We start from the raw sequence: 24,278 nt of genomic DNA on the forward strand, positions 1-24,278 counted from the left end.
CAGTGGAATTATGAATACAACAAGAAACACACAAAAATTGTGGTTATATGGGCTATGAAATATGTGCTGTTACTATGATTTGTGGAATCATTTCCAATCATTTTACAGCCATTTCTGCTTTAATCACAATTGCTAAACCTGAATAATTGTATTGAAAACTCAATGCAGGTGATATTGTAATTTTATTGCAGTTATGCATGTTTTAAAATTAAGTTAAAGAAAATTACAAATGATTTCACCTAGTATTGTATTTCAGCCATTGCCAGTCCTCAAGTTCAAATGGACAAAGTGTTTACTGTATTTTTACTGTATTTACTGGATTATAAATTGCATTTTTTTCATATTTTGACTGGCTCTCCAAAGAATATTCAACTGTGGCCTAAAGTTGTTTTGAATACTCTGACCACCCACAGCCCGCTAAGTTGTTTTTTAGACAATAGTTATGTAAAGAACCTAAGTTAATAAATGCCTATTCAGCCTGTTGTTGTGCATTTGCTATTGTTAGTTGATTGTGTGTCTGTTCTTGGTTTCTGAGAAGAAAAAAATTAATTCCCCTCCCAATGCGACTTATGTTTTGTTATTTTACTCAGGTGCAGATTATAGCGCAAAACAAAATTCAGTTTCACAGTCAAAGGCGAATATGAACAAATAAAATTCTTGAGCGCTTTTACCGGGCGGGAAACATTCTTAGTGTTTACTAATGGAAAAATGTCAAATGCACAAAATTCTCTATTCAAAGCAAGATTAGGGCGAATAACCACAAGTGGTGATCTTGCTAGAAAACTACAGTACAAACAATATGCACAAAAAATGGACTTCCCTGGGGTTTTTTCCCTTGAAATTGAGATTTTCATATACCTACTCCGATTCCACTGCTGCTTACGACAGCACAGAAAACAGTAGAAATTAATTTTTATGTTCTGATGAGAGAACAGCGTGTAATCTTTCTTTTGATATCTTCTACATTTATATTGCCATTTCACAGAATATTCTGGGGGAATAAGTCATATTCGACATAAAGTGGATGGCACTGGTGAATTGGCCTATTTTTAAACGGCCTCTAGCGAATGAGTGAGTGGGAGGGCTGGCAGTAAATGGTCATGTTTCAGCGCCAGTGACATCTTGGCTTATTTTGTGACCTTGTCGTGGAAGTTCTTTATTTTGGACAACATCTATCTACCTATCTACTCCTGTAAAAGTCCTCAGTGTGTCCTGTATCTCGGATTGACGAGCACGACGGCGACTAGTGTGACAAAAAGGGCTCTGAAGGACTTAATGAAGTAAAAATTAATGAAGCACGTGAGAAGCTCCGTTTTAAGATCCTCCATGCCCCATTTGTAATGTATGATCTCAATAAAATCCATCTAATGTAGCAGTTCTCACTCCAGGTATGAAGAGATTTACTGATTACGGCCCAGCGTGGTCATTATTGACCCCATCGGCATCGTCACAAAGCTCAACTTTCCCAAAATGGTAAGCTTCTACACTAGCGAAAGTCCAAATGTATGGATTTTCCATCCGAGTCGGTCTACGAAATTATGCAAGCAAAATGATGGAGCAATTGAGTTTTCTGTATAAGAGCTCCCCCGTTAGGTGACGGTTGGAAGGGCAGTTGGAAAGGTTAACATGATGAATCAAAAATTTTAGATGGACGTTTGGATCGGTGCTTTTGAAAACGGAAAAAAAAATTCACTTGACTATTCATGTAATAAAACTTGCATTAGATTATTCAATGTTTTCCGATTCTTGTTGACCAACATTCTAATTCAGCTAGAAGTGATCGTTTAAAAAATCTTATCGATTATCATAAGTGTAAAGCACGTTTTTATTTATTTGAAGCAGTACATTGTGTATTTTATAGGGGTCTCCTTAGGAATTCAAAAGTCCCCCCCAGCTCATTGTAATAGTAATAAAACCCTGTCATAAACATATGCATCTTTACGTATTGAGAAGCCAAACCACAAACAACAACAACAACTGCCGACTGACTGACATCGGCAATTGCATATTTCACCTTATCGCGGGTTCCTTTTAAAAGCATCGGTAAGTGCACTTGTGCTTTTCCTTTGTTAGGGTGACTTGGCAATTTCCCCTGTGATGGACCCACTGGAGAGAGCTCTTTACTTTCCATAATATCACCCAGACAGCCGAGGTGACCGCCGTTTCTATTATTTTGCCTTGCAGGAGCGAACAACGAGCAGACAGATACATTCTTACAGGATGCCTTAAAGTGGCTGGAAGTTGGACTCGGGCATCTGATTGATTCCCTCCTTGTCCCTGGATGGACAGCTTCTTTGCCTTTCCACGTGTACAAAGCCCAAAAGTTGACTGAAAATTTCAACTATCCCAAATTAACGCATTTACCGCCAGCCCATGTTGTGTATGTTCATGGCATCATTCCAAAATCGGTGATTTTAGGGGTCCCACAATGGTAGTCAAGGAATTACTTATAAATGTATATATATTGTTTCCTACCTGATTTCGAGCCTCTTTAACAAATGCAGTTGAAGGATTTCAAGTTGACTCTGGCAAGTTTTGATTTTTCTGAAAACATCCCTCGGAGAAAAAGGTTTGGACACCCCTGCAATAAAAAAAGAATTGCTGTAGTTAGAACATTAAGAATATTCATGTTGAAAATAACCTTCGATGGAAATACAGTTGGAATGATCGCTTCCATTCCGTGCCATGAGTTACAAACTTTCATTTTTAAAAGTGTTCAATGTGTATAACACAAAGGCTAAAAGGTTTAGTCAGAAAGGCGAAATGTCCACTTTAGATTTTGTGGCTTTCACGGTCCCATCTGTGACCCATCACGTGATGTATGGCAACACGTGCGGCCCATTCAAGCATCCTCCAACCTGCCCCTCCCGACCCCGACACCCCCTTTTCCCCGGGTTGGAGGTACCCCGCCGCCACACGCTGCTCATTTGCTGCTACGCTGGTTTTCATAATTAGCACCGCAAGGCCTCATTAAATCTGCTCTAATGAATAAATATTGTATTTCAGAGCGTGATTAGCAGATCAGCTCGATGCTGAAGCGTTGTAAACAATTACTAGGCCAAATATTCATCACCCCAAAGTGGAAGATCATTGCTATTTAATACACCAGACTCAAGTGCAGCCTTTTGAGAACAAGCAGGTATTTGGAAATTTTCACATTCAGGTTAAAATTGTTGAAAAAAATCCTCTCAAATAGACAAATTAAATATGGACAGTTAGAACCAAATTTCCACATCTTAGGGCATCAACTATTTAGGTGAAAAAAGTATGACTATTTGTTACATGCTTAGATGGTCAAATCTGCCCCAATTTTTTTTTGTTGCTACAAATTCATTTCTTTAAAAAAAGTATATTATTGATATTCTACCATTATAATGCTTATGCCTTGACATATTTAAGTTTAGTTTATGTTGAACCACTTACATTAAAACAACCAAAATGTGCATCACTGACTTACAAACGTAGGCTTTTCATTCCAACAAATTTCATTGAATATTTTTTCATCACCACTGTAATATAATGCAACAAAATGTAAACTTCATACTAATTAAGTTCTCAATTTAGTCAATGATTTAGATGGAGTGTCTTTGGATTCAAGCAAGAATCCTTAATTAAGTTAAAGACAAATTTTAGCATGGGAGAGAGAGAAAACAATTAATAAAATAAATCATACTTTCATTTTAGTGTAATCATCTAGTTTGAATTCATAATCCTTGGTTAATTTTCAATAATGTCCAGAGCTACTAGTCATTTTAATGGGGTGGTATGGAACCAAACCAAAAAACAACATGGAATTGCACAAACAATGATTGTGTCAATTTTTTTATTAATGCCACAAAAACAGGCATTTGGGCAGGGGAATTTTATACAGACTATACCCACGGAATATTGACATAACGCCCCGGGCAATCTCTAAATATTTCGGTCTCAATGACTGATATTTTTGACTTGCCATGAAAATGAAAGTTGTGTGAATACGAAACAAACAAACAAATTCTACAATTGAGTTCGTAGGTTACAGTACACTCGGTGGTATGAACCCAGAAAAGAGCCAGTCCAATTCCAGCCATCTTGTGCGCAGAACCACAAGGTTGAGCACAAAATGAGCCAGAGCGCAGCAGGATAAAATGATTTACAGGTACAAGACTCCCATTAGAGTGCACTAATTGTTTCCACACCATTAGCGACAGTTATCTAATGAAGGAGACCTGTGCACTACAGTACATCACACCGAGCTATTCACAAGTGGAGAACAGCAGTTCTAAGAATATGCACTAAAATTATACTGGTTTATGAAACTGTGCACGTGTTAATGGCGTAAAACAGTGACGACACAATGTTGTCATTTTGAACTTTTAACTGCCATTGACGGTTCCCAGTTCAAAAGGATTAGACGTCTATTTTCGTCAAAGGTGCTGAAACGTGGTTGAGTTCGTCGTTGGGGCCGTTATCACTCGCTTATTTCTTCTAGCTCTTTTTTCAAGCTGCAGAAACAATATAAGTCACACCAGATCATTCAAAAGTCTATAATAAAGAAACTACTGTATTTTCTGGACTATAAGTCACATTTTGTTTCAGTTTTTTCTGGGCCTGCAACTTACCGTATTTTCCGGACTATAAATTGCAGTTTTGTTGTTTTTTCTTTTCTTTTTAATAGTTTGACTGGTGGTGCCATATACTCAATTACGATTTACTAAGTGTGAAATTATTCACATTGTCATTTCACGTTATTTTTGTACTAAACCGCAAGAGTGCAACTCATAACATAAATAACAATATAAATAAATGAAATAATGAACAAATTAAATAATATTAATGAAGCCTGGCTCACCTTCTCAAGTAGGCGTGAACATTGTCAAAGCCATGATATTTGGCCAAGTAGACTAGCACGCCAGTGGCACAGCGGCCTTCTCGTGCTCGGCAGAAGCTGCAGTTGCAAATCCCGCGGCAAGGCGGGCAACGCCACTCCTGTCAGGGGCAACCGGCCACGAGTGAGATTGGAACCAAACTCTCGGGACAGAGTCTTATTTTTATTTATTTTATTAATTACCGTGTCAAGTAAAGCATCTCGCACTTCCTCTCCATATCGGTTGCGAAGGCACGGGCCGCAGAATTGACCCCGGACACCCACGCAGTCTGGGTTGCGGCAGTTGGTTTTGGTGTCGGTGGTCTTCTGGCGGCATTGATGGCAAGTGCTTCCCTAGAAGATGCAAACAGATTTGGGGCTGAATCAATTATTTTATATCAAGGGTGGGGCTTATACGCAAGAAATACAGTAAGCAAAAAAAACCAGTCATAATTCAGGACCAATGAACTATGTTAAGGTGATTTGAGAGCTTCATTTAATCAAAAGTAGCATTTTGAGAAATGATTTGAGTTAATGAGGTTCTTTTAGGGAAAAGTGGTGCTTAGCTAACATTTTGTAGTAGCAATTCAAAGTCTTTCTGGATTTGTCCAAGACTTTAACAATTTATGCCCAGTCCCTGTGAAAAGGTGCAAGAAACTGAAACGATACACACGGTTTAAATCATTAGTTGCCACTTATGGCGATCATTTAAAATCTATTTTTAACTATCGTCACCAATGAACATGAATACGTTAATTGCGTCTTCTGCCGCTTGGCTGGGGCTCAAAATCTCTTCTTATAACAGACATGTTCTCCCTCAACTTACATTGACGGTGTGGTACACCTTCTCCCTCACGTTGTAGCAAATGTGCTCCAGCTCCCCCTCAGTCACCTCCTCCACGGGCCGCACCACGTGAGGAAGGGCCTTGATGCCGTTGCAGCCACGCCGGCGAACCTAATTCACACGAGGGGTTTGATTCGTGGCACGCCGGTTCGGCGTTCCATTCTTTGAACGGCACAGAACAGAAAGCGGCTTACCGGCTCGTCCACCTCCTCGTAGCAACGGCTTCGGCGCACTAGGCTGAAGCGGTCCTCCGTCTGCTCTTCCTCAGGCGTCGGGCTGGGCGGGCCGTCTGTGAGCGTGCGGGAGCGAGTATGCGGGCGGGACAGACGCTCTGAGCTCCGCCTCAAAGTTGCCGGCATGGAAGAACGAGGTGCACGTCGGGCCTGAAGAGGGGAGGAAGTTGTCGTGTGAAACACTGCGACATCACAACACGACGTTGTGTGATCTGACACTGCGATCACCGGGAATGACCCGCAAAAATCCAGTCATCTAAGGAACGCTTTAGATGCATCAGAGTTTTGGTTTACCGTTGCAGATGTAGACGTGGTTCTTTTGGGGAAGAATCCAGGCACGTTGTTCAGCTCCGCCATTAACTTTGCAAGCTATCAAACAAACGGCAATGATGACGCACTGAAACATGCACGTGGCTTATTTTCAGTCAGCTAATTTAGGCTACCATTTCTTTGTTCTCTTTAATACTCAAGGCTCTCTTGGCCATGAAGTTCTCATCCTCTTCATCAGAGTCCAGTGCTTCAGGTTGAGGGAGGGGCACGGAGGCGGGCCTTTTAGAGGCCGCCTTTCGGTTCGGGAAAGCCATGGCCACTTTCAAAAGGTTGGGCCTGCGGCCACGTCTCACAGGCTCGCCATCTACTTTCTGAAAGGAAACATGTTTTTTTTGATTGAAAAAAATATGCCGTTCAGAAAAAAACTCCTTTAAACGTTTGCCTCACCATAGCTTTCATTTGATTGTTCATGAGCTCATCCTCAATGCCTGTGCGCGCATCTTCTTGCACGGTGACCTCCTTGGCCTTTGGCTTGTCAAGACGTTGGCTCAATAGTCTGGAGCTTCTCCTCTAAAGTAATTATGACATTTTCAGAATGACTCTGACATAGGTTTTTACATTAGCAACTGGAAATCACCCGTCATTACCGTGTTTGTAAAGCCTCCGTCGGATCCGAAGCTGTCACAGCTGTCATCGGAGGAAGATGTTTCCATGGGAATGAGGGGGACGCTGCGAAAGTTTCTCAAACTCATCCTGGTGGATGGAAGTTGGGTTGCTGCACTCTGTGGTCAAGTCATGGACAAATTACATTTTGTCGTTGGACATAAGAATTTACAGATAGCTATTGTAAAATTAGTCTTGTTTGTTTTGCTTGTAAATAACCTTATAGTCTTGTCGGAGTAATATTTGATGCTTTGTGTCAACCAACCACTGTTGTTTGTGAGTTTTAGATTGTGTTGAAATGTCAGTAATAGTTATCTGACAGGAGAACTTGGTTTTTAATTCAATTATTGTCAGACCATGTTTATTTAAAGCATTCAGATGTGTTGCGATAGTCAGTAAAACGGCGTCATTGGTATGCAATACTACCTTCAAAAGGCAAATCATAGACAATCCATCCATTTTGACTGAGAGATACTGGCAGTAATCATTCAACCTCTCCCAGTTACGCCCAATTTTGGTAACAATTTTGTAGGATGTTGTTTTAAAACCACCGCTTGAAATGAATCGTGTTTAAAGCATAGATGTGAACTTTAAGATGGTTGATTAATATTTTTTAACAAAAAAACTTATTTGATCTAATAATGAAAGAACACAAACATTGATACGCAAATTAATCAAAAACTTGCAGGAAACTTTTAAACTCAATATTTTCTTGGAAGATTGAAATGCACGTCAGCGTGCTCCAATGCTCCATGATCCATAATCCTCCATTCAGTAAACGATCAGGGAGCAAATGTTTTCTCGGATAAAACTAAACATTCAGTTGCAAGTTCAAGCAAATATTTAGGGTTACCTTTGAGCGTGTGCAAGGCATTTTTGTCATCCAAGTTTCAGGACGCCGATAGACAAGAAGTTAGACGCACGCCTGGGCTGGTCAACTGATTTGTGCACTATTGAACAATGCACTTCCGCTCCCGGAAACGCGCGCTATTCGCGTTCATTTCCCGCGCCACTGAAAAGTCCTGGAAGTTACATAAAAACGGAGTTCGAGAAATTCTTATATTATAATTTTTCAGAGTGTGAATGTAAACTAAATACTGACAATACTATATAATGAGAGAACCATAGGTCCCTTTGATTTATTTACTCAATTAAACCGACTCGAAATGTTTATTGATGTGAAAATAATTTTACGTATCTTCCATGTTGCTCAGCGTGGCGCGAATTTTTTTCCTTCTAATTTGCATACAAGGCGGGTAACGGCTGACTTCACTTCAACGTGATTTTACTGTGCAGTTTGGGGCCTTGATGTTTTCTGTAATTGACAGAGAAACTGCTAGAAAATGTGCTATTAAACTTGACAGGTTGTGCTTTATATGTTAATTAAGTTAGTAAAAATAAAAGGTGGAAAAACTCAGTCATGTTGTAACTTTAATAAATATACACCATGCATTGTTTAAATTACCTATATTTGTGGCATTTAAAAAAAAGTCAGTTGTTTTAAAAGCATCCTGTTTAACTCCCTTTTTAAAAGTTTCTTTTTAAAGCATCTAGCAAAATGCTATTCAGATGCTAAATGCTTTGAGTTGTTTACATATGTTGGCGTTTGCCACTTTAGGTCCTGCCCCCAAAACCACGCCCTCCCCGGCCTCCTCTCCTCGCCCTTCCTCTTCCTGGTTTATTGTCCTGTCGTGGTAATTTTTTGTGGCGTTCCACTTTAATCCAGCCGCCATCGCTGCCGGCCTTGGCGTCCTCGCTTTCTTTGCTAGGGTTCTCGGTCACCAAAAGTATACCGGGTATGACGCGCGGGCGGTTCTGCGGCGTGGTGCCGTAACTGTTGGACCGCGGCCTCCCGAGTTGTCGAGGGCTTTTATTGCTTTTATTGGTGCTTTGCCCTCCTCTCATACTGCCCCTCGCCGGACTCGCCTCGTTGCTGGAATAGCCTCGTCTCCGGTACTCATCCGCAATCCCCGCGCTGAGAGGCCGCTCTCTCTCCGACATGCTTTCCGACGTCGTGCTGCACGGGCTGCTGCCCTTTGACCCCAAGTAGAGTGGCGACAGTTTGGCCGAAAGGCCGGCGGTCGGCGACGAGCTGCGAGAGTCGTTCCAAAGGTTGGCGCAGAGGCGGACGGGCGAGCGGCGCGCCGCTGCCGCGTAAGTCGACCCTTGGCTTTCGTGCGCGGAGAGAAACTGGGGAAGCGTGCGGGCTTCTGAGCTGGTGAAGGTGGGGAGGGCGGCGGTGGGCTGCTGCGATTTCGCCCTGAGGAGCTGCCGTAGCCTCACGTTGTGCATCCAAGCCTGATCGATGTCTACAAAGAATGACCAACGTTATTGTGGCGAGGAGATACGTGAATGTGAATCGTAGTTTGACATCTCACCAGAGTTAGAGCCGCTCCTGGGGGTCAAGTCAAAGTGAATGGGCGTCGGTTCGATAACGAGCTCCACTGTTCGGATCTCGTTCTGTCCACCAGACTGACGCCACGTCATGGGGCAGCTGTGTCTTGTTGACCTTGGTGAGCTGACGTTACTCTGCAGCGACACGTTAGAAAGGACAGCGGAGAATGACTTACGCCAAACAATACAGTTCAGATTTGCTATAGCGTTATCTGGATTTATACTAAAATTGCGATATGTTTATTTATATAATCCCCAATCACGACAAATGGTCCGCAGGTGACAAAAATGACAACATCCATGGAAGCAAGTCTAAAGTTGGATGAATAATTTTGAACAATCCTTGAATATCAGAAAGCGCTATGGACAGATGCCAAAATCTGCAAACAATGTCATTTTCAGCACCTAATAAACGGTTCAAAATAAAAACACACATTCTAAAGAGATAAATTCTTTTAACAATCACACCAGATTAACCATGTCACCGCACCAAACTGAACAGTGTATTGATGATAGTTGATGAACCCCTGTCATCACTCATCACCTGTCATAATTCACCTTGTAGCTGACGGCGTAGTCCACTCTCTGGTTGGGATGTAACCCGACGATCCATTTGTCCATCACAAACGGCAGCTGCGATATGAGTGGGATTTATTCATTAAACAACCAGGATTAAAAACACACGTAATGAGTCATTGTTGGAACACGGCGAACCTTAGTCATGCGCACGGGCTCCACATCCTGTCTGTTGGGGGTGAAGATGACATCCTTGATATAAGTCAAGGCCACGTCGTCTCCGTCAAGTTCCAGAAACATTTTCCACTTGCAGTCCTTAACAGAAAAATGGCTCTTTGTAAGACACAGCAGGCTGCCTAGTGCACTCAGCAATAACGTCTGATTGCAACCCTGAAATAAAATAATTGAGCATTCCACTTTTAGACTACAACTTTGGAATGTGAAGTAACAGCACAACCTAGAGGACGTACAATGGCAATGCCTGAAATTGACCAGGCGAAAGCTTTCATTGTTAGGGAATTATTTGGCAAGTGCAACATTGCTTCATTTCCCTAAAAGTTGAAGTTGTCCATTGGTTGTACTACTACTGCATAAATTTGAGGGGGAACTTGTCCCATAATGACAGCCAGGAGATTCAATATCAAATGCATAAAGCACAACATGACAAAGAAAATACGATTCAAATGTTTCGTTTTACCATAGTGACAAAAAAAATCCATGTCCCAAACTAATTTACTATCCAGATCACTATTTACGACACTCAGACCAGAGAAACAGATCAGCCACATTCTTATAGTACGACGGCTTCAATGTTATTTCACATATAAACTCACTGGCTGCCTGTTAGAGAGGTGGGCAGCGGAAAGGCACAAAATAAAGCAAGTATATTTCAAAAGACGTATTGGATTGGTATGTGTGCAGATGTTAGGACTCTCCATTTTCATGCAGACCGAGTGATTGTGGTGATGCACACCGAGGGCAATTTGCGACTCGAGCCCCCGAGGGCCAGAAAAGTGCACAGTCGTGTCCAAAACGTTCATCGACAATCAAGCCAGTGAGTCAAGGTTGCTTCCTTGCTCGCATCAAATGGTCGCTGGGGGGGGATTGTCCGACCGAGAGCAATTCCACAGCCTCTTTTCTCCTCGGCGCGGTACCCTGACAAAGCAGTAATGATCGTGCTGCTCCCTGAACACCGGCCGCGGGTCACCGCTTAAGCGCACGGGGTTCAGGGCAGGAGCCGATCCATTGCCGCGGTGATCACAGGGAAGGACATCAGAGCGGTGGCGCCGATATACACTCGTCTGAGGAGCCTCGGCCCATTCCCGGCCGCTCCTCCGAGGCCCCAGCGCAAAGAGGAAGCCGGGCCCCGGGACGGTCGCACCGGGGCTCCCGCGTCGGCGCCACTCTAATCACTCCGGCAGAAACAATGTGGCGTAATGATCCCTTGGACCCGAGTGCATATAATGACAACTCATACATAATTCAGCACCTTTCACTTGGCTGCACGGTGATATCCTCATTAGCGGGGAACCCTCAGTGGCTGTCAGATGGTGGCCGCTCAATCGCAAGGCCCTCATTTTGTCTTTGAGAAGTGCAGCTGCTTCCATGACATCGCCAGCAAAGAGGGGCGAAGAGGAGGGGAAAAATGCAGTGTGGGTTTGTTTTATTTTGTGCACAAAAAAAAAAAAATTCCAGTTTGTAAAAACAAGGCTGACACGGAACCTGACACCAGGCAGGGGAAAATAATTAGCTCTCATTTTCTCAGCCTCCTGTTTCCTTCTCCCCGCTGTGTTTTCGACCCACTAAACCACCACATGTCAGAAGAAATGGGAGGCAATTAGCAGGCTCGTTTCAGCCCTGCCGAACACACTGAAAGAGGACTATTTATGATGGGACAATGAGCAGCTGAAAGATTAAATAACGTTTTCCTTTTAAAAAGAAAACGGCTTCTGCCTAAATGGGCTATTTTTGATTAAATTCGAACGGCAAGTGAAGAGCCAGCCTTTCTCCACTCACAAAGAGCTGCGAGTGAGAAGCGCTAGATGTGGTACACGGAGGAGAATGACATGTTTATTTGTCTGCTTTTATACCTGTATAGCGATGCCTCTAATGGTCAGTGTAACAGCTATCATTATGCATTCTCAGGGCGAAAAAAAGCAGCAGCATATCCATTTTTCCCTTGTCACCAAACACGTTCGTTATGGACACTTAAAATCCCTCAACATCTTATTGGGTGAACCTGCGCTTGTGTACCTCAAATGCGCGCCGACACACGACACAGTCGTAGCAACAATTCAACCTTTTCAAAATTGTAAGGCTCGGTGGATGTCCAATAGATCGGACGTGTGTCGCGATAAACGGCAGCCAGTGAGTTAAGTCCAGTCAGAAACAAACTTACAGATTTTCCAGTGCCTGGCTTCCAGTGGTATCCAAAGACAAGTTCTAGATGGACACTTTTACTACTTTCCACTTCATTTTCAAGTGCCTCCTAGAAAAAGAAAAGACGCAAATGTAAAAAAAAAAAACATCAAAAATCGAGAAACACCCAAACTGAGGGGACATAATATTAGTAATATTAATTCATTTTCAACACTGCTTATCTTTGTCAGGGTCGCGGGGTGCTGGGGCCCATTCCAGCCATTCGCACTCACCCGCACCAATATCCATGTAACAATTGGTATACTAAAAAATAAGCATTACTAGAGAAATATTGAGACATACTATAACTGTAGCTACCAAGATTACCGACAACAGAGTGAATATTAGGATGACAACTGACTAATTCTGATAGGCAATTGTCTTAATACTGAGTTTCTGACTGCAAATTATTTCTTGGGCACTCACCATGTCCAGTCATACTCTAATCTTTCCTGTCTTCCTTCTTCCTGTCCTATCTGCTAGAACACATGTGTCAAAGTGGCGGCCCGAGGGCCAAATCTGGCCCACCGTATCTTTTTGTGTGGCCCGGGAAAGTAAATCATGAGTGCCGACTTTCTGTTTTAGGATCAAATTAAAATGAAGAGTATAGATGAATATTAAATTTCCTGATTTTCCCCCTTTTAAATCAATAATTGTAATTTTTAAATCATTTTTTCCTGTGTTTTTAGTTCAAAAATCATTTTGTAAAATCTAAAAATATATAATAAAAGCTAAAATAAACATTGTTTTAGATCTATAAAAAAAACTGAATATTCAGGGCTTTTAATCCAGTTCTTTTAATCAATTTATTAAAAAAAAAACTAAATATTATATCTCAAATGGTCCGGCCCACATGAAATCGAGTTGACGTTAACGCAGCCCGCGAACCAACCCGAGTCTGACACCCCTGTGCTAGCCTTCTCACAGGCTGCCCCCTCGATAAATGATGTTTTAATAATCTTGTAACGCTACTAATTGTCAGGTAGCATATGCTGTATGTTCATTTATGTTCCTGTATCACCCTTGTACTTTCTTCCTGTCAAGCTGCACTTTTAAATGAACATCAATATAAACAGCCAGCCATAAAGGAAGTAACCCAAATTCCCGTGATATATAAAACTGTTCTAACGTTAAAAGATCTCAAATTCAGCTTGTCCAACCGGCTAAATAACACAGGTATACATCAAAGGTATACATAAAGGTACACAGGTATACATCAATAAGAAAGACAGTGTTAGAAACGAAAACATTTTGCACCGATCCTAGAAACAGGAATAATGTTAAAAAGTAGTTTAAGATCCCTACACAACTTGCAGACAACCAAAACATAAGTTTCTACCTTGAGCAATGGTGGAAAGTGGATCAGCCCGAGGTAGTCATTAGTGAGCTTTTCGATTTCACTCTGCAGAAGAGAAAACACAACATAGCTCACAACAAGACATAAGCTTGGAGCAAAAGTCTAGCTTGGCCTTACCTTCAGGTGCATGACGTGACCTTTAGACTTGATGCCCATCTCCCGCATGTCGTTTTCCGAAAGTAATAAAAGCCTCTTTCCCGTAATGTGATTGTCCCGAAATAGGTCAGCATACAGGTGCATGCCACATGCGCTTCCCTCTACGAGAAAAAAAGCGACAACGTCAGCTCATATTTACTTTGATTAAAGCACTAAAATATAATACAAACCTTGGCCAAATATTTGCTGCATCCAGAAATACTGTATCTCACAATAATCACAAGTTAGCATTAAATGAAGAAAAGCAAACAGGTATATTTTGTCAACATGAAACTGACCACGTGCTCCTTTGTCCACGTGTAGATGTCGAGGGTAGGCAGCAACTGCATAAACACAAAGAAGAAACACGCAAATTAGAACACAATAATTTGAATGGATATCAGATGCCAAATGAAATGGAGAGAGAGAAATGTTTTTAAAATGGAAAACATTTTCAATCAAGTAACAGCGGCCGGGCTCTAACGTTTTTTTTTCCTTTTTATCAGACTTAAATGTCCATCTGCCTGATCTAACGCCACCTATTTGAAAGACAAATCATTTATTGCACAATAAATGTAATCATGCTGAAACTTGACAGGTAAATAAAGACTCTGGCATTGTGATCGGTAGAATGGTGTGTAATGACAGAGATAGTGGCATGGAAAATTGGAGGAAAGATGACTAACTGATGGAGTAATCTCTTTTCAGTGTCTCCTTCAGATTAAGAGCTGAATGCGGGCCTCCATAAACAGTAGCTGCTGCCATACATTTCGGGGCAGCCTCATAAAAACACTCAGGCTCACGAGCACTTCCCGCCTCCTCCGTGTCACGCTTTGGAAGTAAGCGCACTCAGTCTCACATTCTCTGTCTAATTTGATGTCTTTATCTTTGTAACAAATGGACAGCTTGCTTCTTTTCTTCACAACAGTAACTTGCTGTTGTTTGGAATCTGCAGTTTGCTGTTTTTTTTAAATGCCACAGATCTATTAAGGTTTTAATAGTAAATAAATATTTTCATAGTTTTTTTTAATAAACAGGAAACATTTTCCTATTTTTTTCATGTTTTAGTTGAATTTAAAAATTATTGTGCTTATTATATTTCATTTACTTATTTATATTTAATTTATTTGTATTATACTTAATTAAACACACTAAACATTCGTAGTCATTTTTATTCATTTTAGTTTTTAGCCAATTAGGTGACTATAATTTAAAAAAAATATGTGACTAATAGTGATAGCCCTAAAATCCCACTAGAAACATATTTTGAGTGGACGTAAAACCATCAATAATTCCCATTTATCACCGACACATTGTTATGAACATGCGCTCCCCCAAAATGTTTACTTAAATAATATGTAAAAAGACAAATAATATCAAAAATAAACCCAAGGAGACCACATGTTTCCATAATGCGAAGCTAATACCAAGGATTCCAAACTAATGCATATTTTGAATGGCTCCAATGCCTTGACTTAAACACCATATGATTATATTTGGGCAGTATTATTTTGTCAAATCTGGAGGAACATCAGAATTAAGATCGCAAAATATTTTTGGCCTTGTCATTAAGGACTTCTACTAGAGGACGCAAAAGTCTAAGTAAGTCAGACACTGGCACAACGACTGCACTTCAGCACATCAGAAAAAAATTGGCCAATCTTAATGTCAGCAAAATGTCACTTCATCATAAAAGATTGGCCTACACCACACAGCCATGTGCTTGTGGCTCCTTTCGGCACAGCATGCCACTCTACGTAAAGCATATTAACCATACATCAAATTACTTCCATAATGTCCATAGGGTGAAGACTGAGTGGGGAATTTGTTCCCTATAAGACGGTTCTTTTGGTAACGGGCTAAATGCATAAAACCCACAAATTGAAAATAGTGCTGTTATTATACATGCCAACAATTAGTGATAATGAAACATATTTTAAGTGTAACACACCTAATCACCTTTTTTTAGCTAACTGTAAACAGGGAAGTAGGACAGAGTTTTCCCATTTAGTCGCTACGATTACATTACAAATACAAATTTGGGAAAGATTCAATTACCATTTTTTTAATGAACGGTCGCTGGACACTTGGGGTTGTCAAGATGGTACTGCACTATGAATAAATGAATCAGGCAGGACCTTCTTGCTTGCAAGGCTACGCCAACCAGCATTTTATGTACCGTATTACGTATGTGTATAGTACTTTGTATGTTGTTTTGTTTTTATTTTTTAATGTAATACGGGTCTTGATTGTTGTTAAGCAACTGACCGGAGTGCTGGACTGCTGGATGAGTTTGCGCTCCCACATCTTCAGACGTTGCTCTCGTGCCTTCAGTTCCTGTTCTTTGCTACTCAGGTCTCTCTCTAGCCTTTTCAGCCTGTCCAGTGTAGCTTCAATCTCACCTCTGCAGAATGAAAAAAAAATACTCTGATACGTGGATCCAAATAAAACGACCACACATACTCATATTAACAAAAGATAGTGTTTTGTGGCATTAACATTCATGCTTTTTTACCCACAATAAAACCAGCCAGGTATGAGGATAAAATACAAACTCTATATGTACAATATGTGAGGCAAGATGGTGACCACTTTCTCAGGATGCACCAGTTCTATGAAAAAATGACTACAAACAATATATGGAATGTAACCAGCCAATTAACAGTCAGCAGGCTTGAGGCAAAAAGGTACATGAAAAGAGAAACAGCACCCCTTGGAGGCAGTAAAACTAATCCTCATTCAACTGACGGAGGAAGAAATTGGCTATTGTTGTTTTTAGACTTATGGAGTGCAAAAACACAAGAACAATAGATGAGGCAGGACTGGTTAATCACATACATTCACTCTATGGATAGTGGACAATATGACAAAGCCTACTTTTACAAAGACAACAATGGTCACCTTTGATCGAAATTGCTAGAGGGGCAATAATTTCAGGTTTCAAGTTGTCGGAATTCGACAATCGAGCGGCAACACTCTTAAATTTTCAACTGGTAGCCAGGTCATCGCCAGACACACTATGGAAGAAATGATCATTTTCTTGGCTTTCTTCAAATGTTCAATTCCCTCAACACCAAGTAGAAAAAGGGAATTCAAACTATTTTAATAACAGCAAACTTTCCAACAAGCACCGGCAATCTTTATGCAAGCAGGAGTCCACTGAGATCTAACTAGGTAAATGCAACCTGTCCACTGTCTGGACCATCTCACCTATGCGGACGTGACGGCGACAGCACAACTTTGCGGCGAAGACGCCGCACGGCGCCATCCCTGCCGAGGGGCTGAGGCGGAATAAAGTAGCAGCTGAGACTCAGGCTGTGCCGAACATCAACTGAACCCCCAGCTGCTCATACAGCCCAATTAAACACTTCTACTTGAAAAAGATGGTGATTATTTTTAGGGCCTTATGGGTAAAGAGAGGAAATATATCCAGATGGAGGAGTCGTCGGAGGTTTTTATGCCTTTTCTGCCGCCATCAGTCAAGTCATTAAAGATCTATATGAACCATCTCCACTTCCTTTTTTGTATTTCCCGACCCCCGTCAGCCACATTTCCATGTCATTCTTTGTAATTTCCTTTAGGCTGAGTGCACATTGACTTCTCAATACATTTAGTTGGCCTGCAGAATAGCTCATTAGGTTACCTCCATTCAGACTTGTTGTGGAGGAAAGAGTTGCACTGTTGAGGGAGTTGGCTGTCGTTCCCCATGGCCTCCAAAGTTGACAGGATCTGCTTGAATGTTGGCCTCCTCTGAATCGAGAGAGCAACTTTAGGGTCGAGCCACGCGTGTGGACGACTTGTTTCTTCTCATGTGGATGCAGCACTCACTTTCGGATCTGTCATCCAGCAGTGCCTCATCAGCTTTGCAAAGCTGCCAGGACAGCCACTGGGTATAGTCAACCTCTGAAACACAAGTACATACTCCAGTTATAACTTTTGGAACTTTTTTGTGCCCCCAAGTCCTCCGATGAACAGATTTATATGAACAAGAATGAATGACTTGTGATCTCTTTGTATTCTGCAAATAAATGAGTAAAATACCTCGTCTTTTTCCACGACAAGCCATGCCACTTGTAAACCTTCTAGCCCATTGAATGGTACTTCACGTGTCAACATTTCCCAAAGCACCTGTGACACAAGTGAATTAAACACATTAACATCTCGAAAAACATGTCAAAATAATGGTTATGGTCATTATATTTTGGACTCTATGCTATCAATATGTGACCATGTTTAAATACTGATGTACAATGTATATGGATCATTTTATTTAACTGGATATTCTAAGCTTGGTTTAAAAATGGACAAGCATTCTAGAGGGAAAGCCATATTTTGGTAATTCCATCAGATATAAAGAAATTACTAGGTCTAGGTTTTTAGCCTAAAAACTGAGAATGTATACACAAAATGCAAATACTGCAAATGGATCTCATATATTTAAAATCAAGTTAAACATTTGTATATATACGTATACATTTTTTAATTAGATTTCATATAGTACAACAATAACTCAATACAGTTATAGTTATAATATCAGATGTACGGGACATATCGAAAGTGTTATAGTAGGAGTAGAACTAGTATTGAGAAATCTAATTTTAAGCAACTAACACACGGGTATTTTTAACTTTAATAAGCCGATTACCCAAAAGCGAGTTTACTCATAAGCATGTGACTTCCCCAACTGTGGTCGTTGGCAGAGGCGTCACGCCCTCAGAGAACTCCACTTTTGCTGATTGTAGGTTTCAGGATCCCCAACTTTATTCTTAAAGCCTTCACCAACTTTCCAAATTTCATTTGCCGAAACCTGGAAGCCGGTTTTTCTGCTTTTTCCGCCTCGTGTGGTTGGCACTCACCACAGCATAGGAGAAGGTGTCACAGGTTTCAGACACAGGCAGACTCTGGATGACCTCAGGTGCCATCCAGGGAAAGGTGCCCACCAAGGACATGTGTGTTGTGTGGGTCAGAAACTTGGAGGCCCCAAAATCACAAATCTGAAAAGACAAACAACAAAGTTCACAAATAAAAATGCAGATCATGGTTATCCAATTTGTTAAATGTGTGTAGCATAATCTTCATTCTCTTTTAAATGATCCTAGTGCTTTTCATCTGGTAAGCCAACAGCTATTCTACAAGTTCAAGGTATAAGAAGGTAAGCTCAAGTTAACTATAACATCTCAAACAACATTTGAGCTACACAAATTGTAGTCAGTGTACATGTGCCATCTTGCATGACATTGTTTGCGTAAGCAAGATGGAAAACGAAACCTACCTTAAGGACTTTGTCTGCCGTTATAACAACTGCAAGACAAAACAGAATTTCACATAAAGGTTTTCTAATGTTAAAAATGACATTCACTCATCTTCCATTCCGTGCATCCTTATGCCGGTCACGAGGGCACTGGAGCCAATCCCAGCTAATGACAGGCACACCCTGAATTGGTCGCTAGGCAATCACAGGGCAGAATGAAAGAAAGATTTAAAATTGGGTGAATCAATGTAGTTACCATTCCTTGACTTCAGGTCCCTATGGATCACATTTACAGGAGCCTCTGAGTGCAAATAGTGGATTCCTAAACAAAAATGTTATAAGCCAGTTATTAGCCTCAATACAAAGTATTATTTAGATATTTTTTAGCTATAAAACCTGCTAAGCGTTTAATGACCAAAATGTTACTATAGTTTTGAATGTAGAAAAGAGTTTGAGAACTCCCAATCTCGGGCAACTGTGTGTACGTACTATGTCTAAACAAAATATCAATCGAGTAATGCATTTCTATCTCACCTCTGGCTATCTCAGTCGCCCAGGTCATAATGTGCCCCATATCCATTTCTTCACTGTCATTGCAGGAGAGGTAATCACACAGTGATCCACCACTGGCATATTCTACACACACACAAATCCCATAAATAAGAAAAGCTCAAGGAAGGAACCAAAATAATAGCATTGTTTGTCACAAGAGTGGTTATAAAGTGTTTTTTAACAGAGAACTGCAGCCGGAATTAACTGAGGGACAAAACAGTACCAGCAAGTAGTAGCAAGTCAGTTCCTATCTGCACTTTGCACTTTAATATGTTGTCTCCACATTCCGCAGATAATATGACTGGGATGCACCAACACAGAGATGAACCGCTGCTGCCTTTTAGCAGACTTCAATACCGTCTTGACTGATTGATGACTGGCCATGGTTACCTTTGCCCCCCATTAACTGCCAGTTTATATTCTTTAGCTCTATGCAATTCCTGGGAGGGAGCAATAAACAGAAGCAACCGTATGTGTGTGTATAACGACAAGCGTGTGCATATGAGCTACTGGAGCACTGTGTCAACACAGGAAATTATTAGGGATAATCAATAAACATCTCATTTTTCTGCTGTTTCTATGGCTTATCCTTTAATAAACAGACACCCACATGCTACTTTGCCACCAATCCACAGCAGTAGTTGGAAATTGGTTCTTATATACATATATATAGACATACATATATATGTGTATATATATATATATATATACATATGTACATATACATCTACATATACATACATAAATATATATTCTCTGTACTCTTTGTTTAAGAAAAAGATGCATTTCAATGTTAAAATGTCAGAAATTGCAAGTTGTTTCAGTTGAATGTGTTCAAGGAAAAGTTGTTTTTAAGCCGCGTTTGAGTGAAATAAAATATTTTCATAAGAGCTGGAAGCTATAGACACTACTCAATAATGTGATTGTATCAACAAGTATTTACAATTATTCATACTGTAGCATTGGCACATCCTTAATATAAATTATGCAGTAGGTCGTTAATGGCTTGACAACATTTCCTGTGTAAAATGATTGTCATTTTAATGTATAGTATTAGCCATGAAGAAGAAAACATTTTGGGGAGAGTGTGCAGGACAAAAAAATTGACGTCACCTACCAGTGACAATTCCATAGTTTGGAGCCTCTACGACAGCGCCGTAAAATTGGATGATGTTGCGGTGGCTGAGGACGCTAAGGATTTCAGCCTGGGAGGGGGACACATAAAAAAACGAGCAGTTTTCATTGAGAAGGGCATCAGTCTATTAAGTATGCACTTACTGAACAAGTCACTAAGTGTACTGATGGATCAGTTTAGAATTGGGAGGAAAAAATGGCTGTAAACCTCTTGAAAAATAAGCCTTTACTTTTCTTCAATATTAGGTCATAAACAATCAAATGCTTTATTTAATCATTCTACAGTGCAACATTTTTATCGCATGATTTATTTTATATTTACAATGTATTTGCCATTCGGCACGATCACAGGGTTGGAAAAAAGCATTTATTATTTATTACTATTTTCAAGCATTCCTTACTCTTTTTTAATTTTGGAGAAAGAAATAAAAGAATAAATAAAATTGTAAGAAGAAAAAAGAGGGCTGAAAGACCATTCAAATAGAAGTCTGTGATATTCACAGCATTTAATCCAATGACTTTTTTGATAGTGATAGATGCAGCACAACACACACACACACACACACACACTGTATTTGAATTTTATAGTACAAATACCAGAGAAAGTGGTGTGAACCTGACAAAAGCACTTGTGGAAACACAGTTGTTATGCAAACAGTTGGTTCTGCACTAAAAATATGCCTTTTTTTATTGTACTAGCGTTGATCCCTACAGCATTGACTAAATTCAGTCTGTGATATTGCACTAGTTTCATAAAAGGTTCTCAAAATTGGCTGTCATAGGCCAACAATTGCAGCTTTTACAAAGATGAATCATTTTTGTCAATCAATGGGCTCCTGCTTTGATTTTGAGGCACCCCAAGCTGTAACAGTGCCAAATCGGATTTGCCAATAATGTTTCTTTTGCAACACCATTTTCATAGTGGGGGAGTATAATGACCATGAATGATGTGTGCGCAAGTCACCACATCCCACTAAATGGGATGGCAATTAAAATGATTACAATCGTGACAATTAAAAAGTACCAAGAGTACATGAAAAGCCCAGGGCAATTATGACTCCCACCTCGTTCTCAATCTTGAGCAGCTTTTTCACAGCCACCTCTTTGTCCTGGGAGATCCACCGGGCCCGGTACACGCTCCCGAAGCTGCCACCGCCGCAGTTTTCAAAGAAGTGGATGTCATCGAACTTGATTTGCACAAAAGAGCCGCTATGAGACGACATTTCATTCCGACACTTAGTGCCGTCACAGCTCCTGGAAAATCACAAAGATGAAATCTGAGCTTGCAGGGCTTTATGTAACGGGCGCTTCAGCGCGTACACACACTTATGGAAAATAAAAAGTGGAAATTGCTATAGTTTTTCTACATTTCACTTGACAGGAAAATTGTGACGTAGAATTTGGCTGATACTTGTGATGACCTCAGATTGATAAAATATTCAGTTTAAATCTTAATCGCCAAACGGAATATGAATCAGAAAACCGCATTTTGACGAGTGATGACAAACACGTTGTATTCTATAAACAAAATAATAGTTTGATTGCCCTTTTTTTAGCTAAACTACCATGGAATAGTAGCATGAATGTAAAGATTGTCCAATGGAGCCATTTTAGAACCCATCGCCTTAACGGTGATGTAGCAAACACAAAAATATAGGAAAGAGGGGGACACAAGATAGATTGACCATTTGATAAAACCACCTAGAAAAAAAGATCGATCGAGGAAATCAAGCTAAAGCGAAATATACTAACTCTGTTATTGTTCCTTGGTTTACCAATTTGCAGCTGAACCATTAGGGCTTCTAAAGGCTGTTACCTTGTTCTTCATTGGGATTGCTTGTCCACGGATGGATGTGCCTCAATTGTCACAGAGGGGAGCCACTGCTTTGCGACCATTAACGTCTATTCGTGCTGCACTCAGCCTTCGCAGGAAGCTGCTCTGTGGGCTGCCTCAGCGTATTGTCTGTTCACTCAAGCGGGGTCACGGGGAACGTTGACATTGCGCCACTCCTTCCTGATGCTTCTCACCAGCGGCGGGAAATATGATGGGAATACTAAAGCCGCGTCATGCACAAAGCCAGATGAGGTGCCCTCACACGCAGTACTATTGTGACCCACTTCATTAGGTGCCTATACACTATCTAAAGACATTCAATGCAAAAAAATGTCCAAGTTCCCTAGGTGCCGCATTCTTCCTCAAGGCGTTTATAGTAATCAGGTTACTACCACTTCTCGCCCATCGCATCAGCTACTGACAGGAAATTGTACGGTATGCAGGAGATCTTGATTTGGTGGTAGATTACTTTCGATTTCTGTGGACTGACTTCCAAATGAGATGGGATTAATAGATTCTGGCCCATGCCACGTAGCTACCAAGTTTCAAGAAGATAGTTTCAAAAATGACGTCAAAGTTTGTGACCACAAGAACAATAACAACGACTTGAGGGCTGACTTAGAAAGGTCTTCAGCCTTAAAAAAAATTAAAGCAAAAACTGGATGAGGCAACATAAACAAAAAATGTTTAGAAATGGGTAGAGGTGGAACCGTGACACAGCAGGGTTCACATTTGTATTTTTTTGCTTTATTAGTCAGATCTATGAAATAATAATATGCAAGTACAAAATACAACAAAAAATGCAAAAACTCAATACAATTAATGAATCAAGTTATGTTGTTAATTATCAACAACATAACTTGATTCATTAATTACATATTAACAGTTAATATGTTATTGTTATATGTGTGAGAGTGATAGTTATGTTAGTATAATGGGTTGTGTAAACTACGCCTCTTGACAAAACCCCTCCCAATAAAAAAGCAACTCTAACACCGCTGTATATTGAACGTTAAGAGCTGCTTAAATGTCATTTTAAGGATCTTTTGAAAGTCTTTTCTATACTTTTACAATGTGCATCAACGTGACTGACATGCAGTGTGTCAACAAGAGTGTAGTAGTCGTTGCTAGAACTAGCAGGCTATGCCAAACTTTTCAAAACAAAAACAGCAATCCTGACTATTTCGTCCATTTCGAGCATGAATATCAGCCTTTGATAGAGATTTGAAAGCATGAAACAACCGAGAATGGACCATCCGAACGCAGCCAAGCAAAAAAAAAAAAGCAATTTCCTATCTGAATGTTTACTCATCATACGTACCTCATACATGAACTTTTTAGGGAGGGCGTCAAATCGGTTGATGAAGGTCAAACTGGAAGTGAAGAACCCAAAGTGTTCCGGGAAATCGGGTGGTACTCGCTTTATTCATTTTCACATGCTCTACCCATGGTGGTTTTACTTGTTCCACGACTTTGTTTAGTTGTGGACGAGGAATATAGTTTCTTTGGAATTCGAATGATAATTGCGCCCCCTGATGGATATCATGGAAAATTACGCTTTTCGGTTTATACAGCGATGTGTTCTGTAAACAAATATGTAAACATGCCCCAACAAACATCCTTAGATGTTTTCAGAGCTCTGCATCCGGAGACTGAAAACATAATTTCACAAGTTTTGACTTTTATGCGTTAGTTAAATGTCTTTTTGGCACTTTTTTTCTTGTGGAGAAGAATTTCCCTTAGAATTATTAGTAATTATGCATACATTGATATCAGGTAAATCAAGTGATAAAATGATAATATGGTCTATATTCGCCACTTGCCTTAAAAT

At 40.4% G+C, this 24,278-nt stretch overlaps 2 protein-coding genes across 3 annotated transcripts; both read right to left on the reverse strand.

Moving 5' to 3' along the window:
• Nucleotides 1-3,806: 3,806 nt before the first annotated feature.
• cdca7a (cell division cycle associated 7a) lies at nt 3,807-7,863 on the reverse strand. The gene is made up of 10 exons (XM_077617451.1): nt 7,710-7,863; nt 6,841-6,975; nt 6,641-6,763; nt 6,367-6,564; nt 6,218-6,292; nt 5,885-6,073; nt 5,673-5,801; nt 5,051-5,200; nt 4,832-4,968; nt 3,807-4,484 (listed from the first exon to the last, which is right to left on the reverse strand). The coding sequence occupies exons 1-10, from the start codon at nt 7,737-7,739 to the stop codon at nt 4,451-4,453; spliced, it is 1,200 nt and encodes a 399-aa protein (XP_077473577.1). The 5' UTR covers nt 7,740-7,863; the 3' UTR covers nt 3,807-4,450.
• Nucleotides 7,864-8,207: 344 nt separating this feature from the next.
• Nucleotides 8,208-23,933, reverse strand: map3k20a (mitogen-activated protein kinase kinase kinase 20a). 2 transcript variants are annotated; one of them, XM_077617449.1, is made up of 20 exons: nt 23,769-23,933; nt 21,678-21,867; nt 20,597-20,684; nt 19,462-19,563; nt 19,184-19,249; nt 18,949-18,977; nt 18,533-18,670; nt 17,718-17,804; nt 17,505-17,579; nt 17,320-17,426; nt 15,945-16,080; nt 13,976-14,020; nt 13,868-13,898; nt 13,659-13,798; nt 13,524-13,586; nt 12,165-12,254; nt 9,965-10,081; nt 9,809-9,883; nt 9,235-9,385; nt 8,208-9,165 (listed from the first exon to the last, which is right to left on the reverse strand). In XM_077617449.1, exons 1-20 carry the CDS (start codon nt 23,771-23,773, stop codon nt 8,471-8,473), a joined length of 2,430 nt encoding a protein of 809 aa, XP_077473575.1. In that variant the 5' UTR covers nt 23,774-23,933; the 3' UTR covers nt 8,208-8,470. The 2 variants fall into 2 exon arrangements, with proteins under 2 accessions (XP_077473575.1, XP_077473576.1); XM_077617450.1 differs by lacking the exons at nt 8,208-9,165; nt 9,235-9,385; nt 9,809-9,883; nt 9,965-10,081 and adding an exon at nt 11,300-11,363.
• Between the last annotated feature and the right edge of the window lie 345 nt (nt 23,934-24,278).

This window comes from Stigmatopora argus, chromosome 13 (genome assembly GCF_051989625.1).
Source record: "Stigmatopora argus isolate UIUO_Sarg chromosome 13, RoL_Sarg_1.0, whole genome shotgun sequence".
NCBI lineage: Eukaryota > Metazoa > Chordata > Actinopteri > Syngnathiformes > Syngnathidae > Stigmatopora > Stigmatopora argus.

Bases quoted from the DNA above. Each gene is read 5' to 3' on its own strand.
- cdca7a (XM_077617451.1), bottom strand. From the start codon at position 7,739: ATGACAAAAATGCCTTGCACACGCTCAAAG. The intron at 6,764-6,840 runs GTAATGACGGGT...TAATTACTTTAG, and splicing joins ACGGAGGCTTTACAAACACG to AGGAGAAGCTCCAGACTATT. The intron at 6,074-6,217 runs GTAAACCAAAAC...TCCCCTCTTCAG, and splicing joins CCACGTCTACATCTGCAACG to GCCCGACGTGCACCTCGTTC.
- map3k20a (XM_077617449.1), bottom strand. The intron at 20,685-21,677 runs GTGGGAGTCATA...TCCCCCTCCCAG, and splicing joins TGCTCAAGATTGAGAACGAG to GCTGAAATCCTTAGCGTCCT. The intron at 13,899-13,975 runs GTCAGTTTCATG...TGTGAGATACAG, and splicing joins CGTGGACAAAGGAGCACGTG to TATTTCTGGATGCAGCAAAT.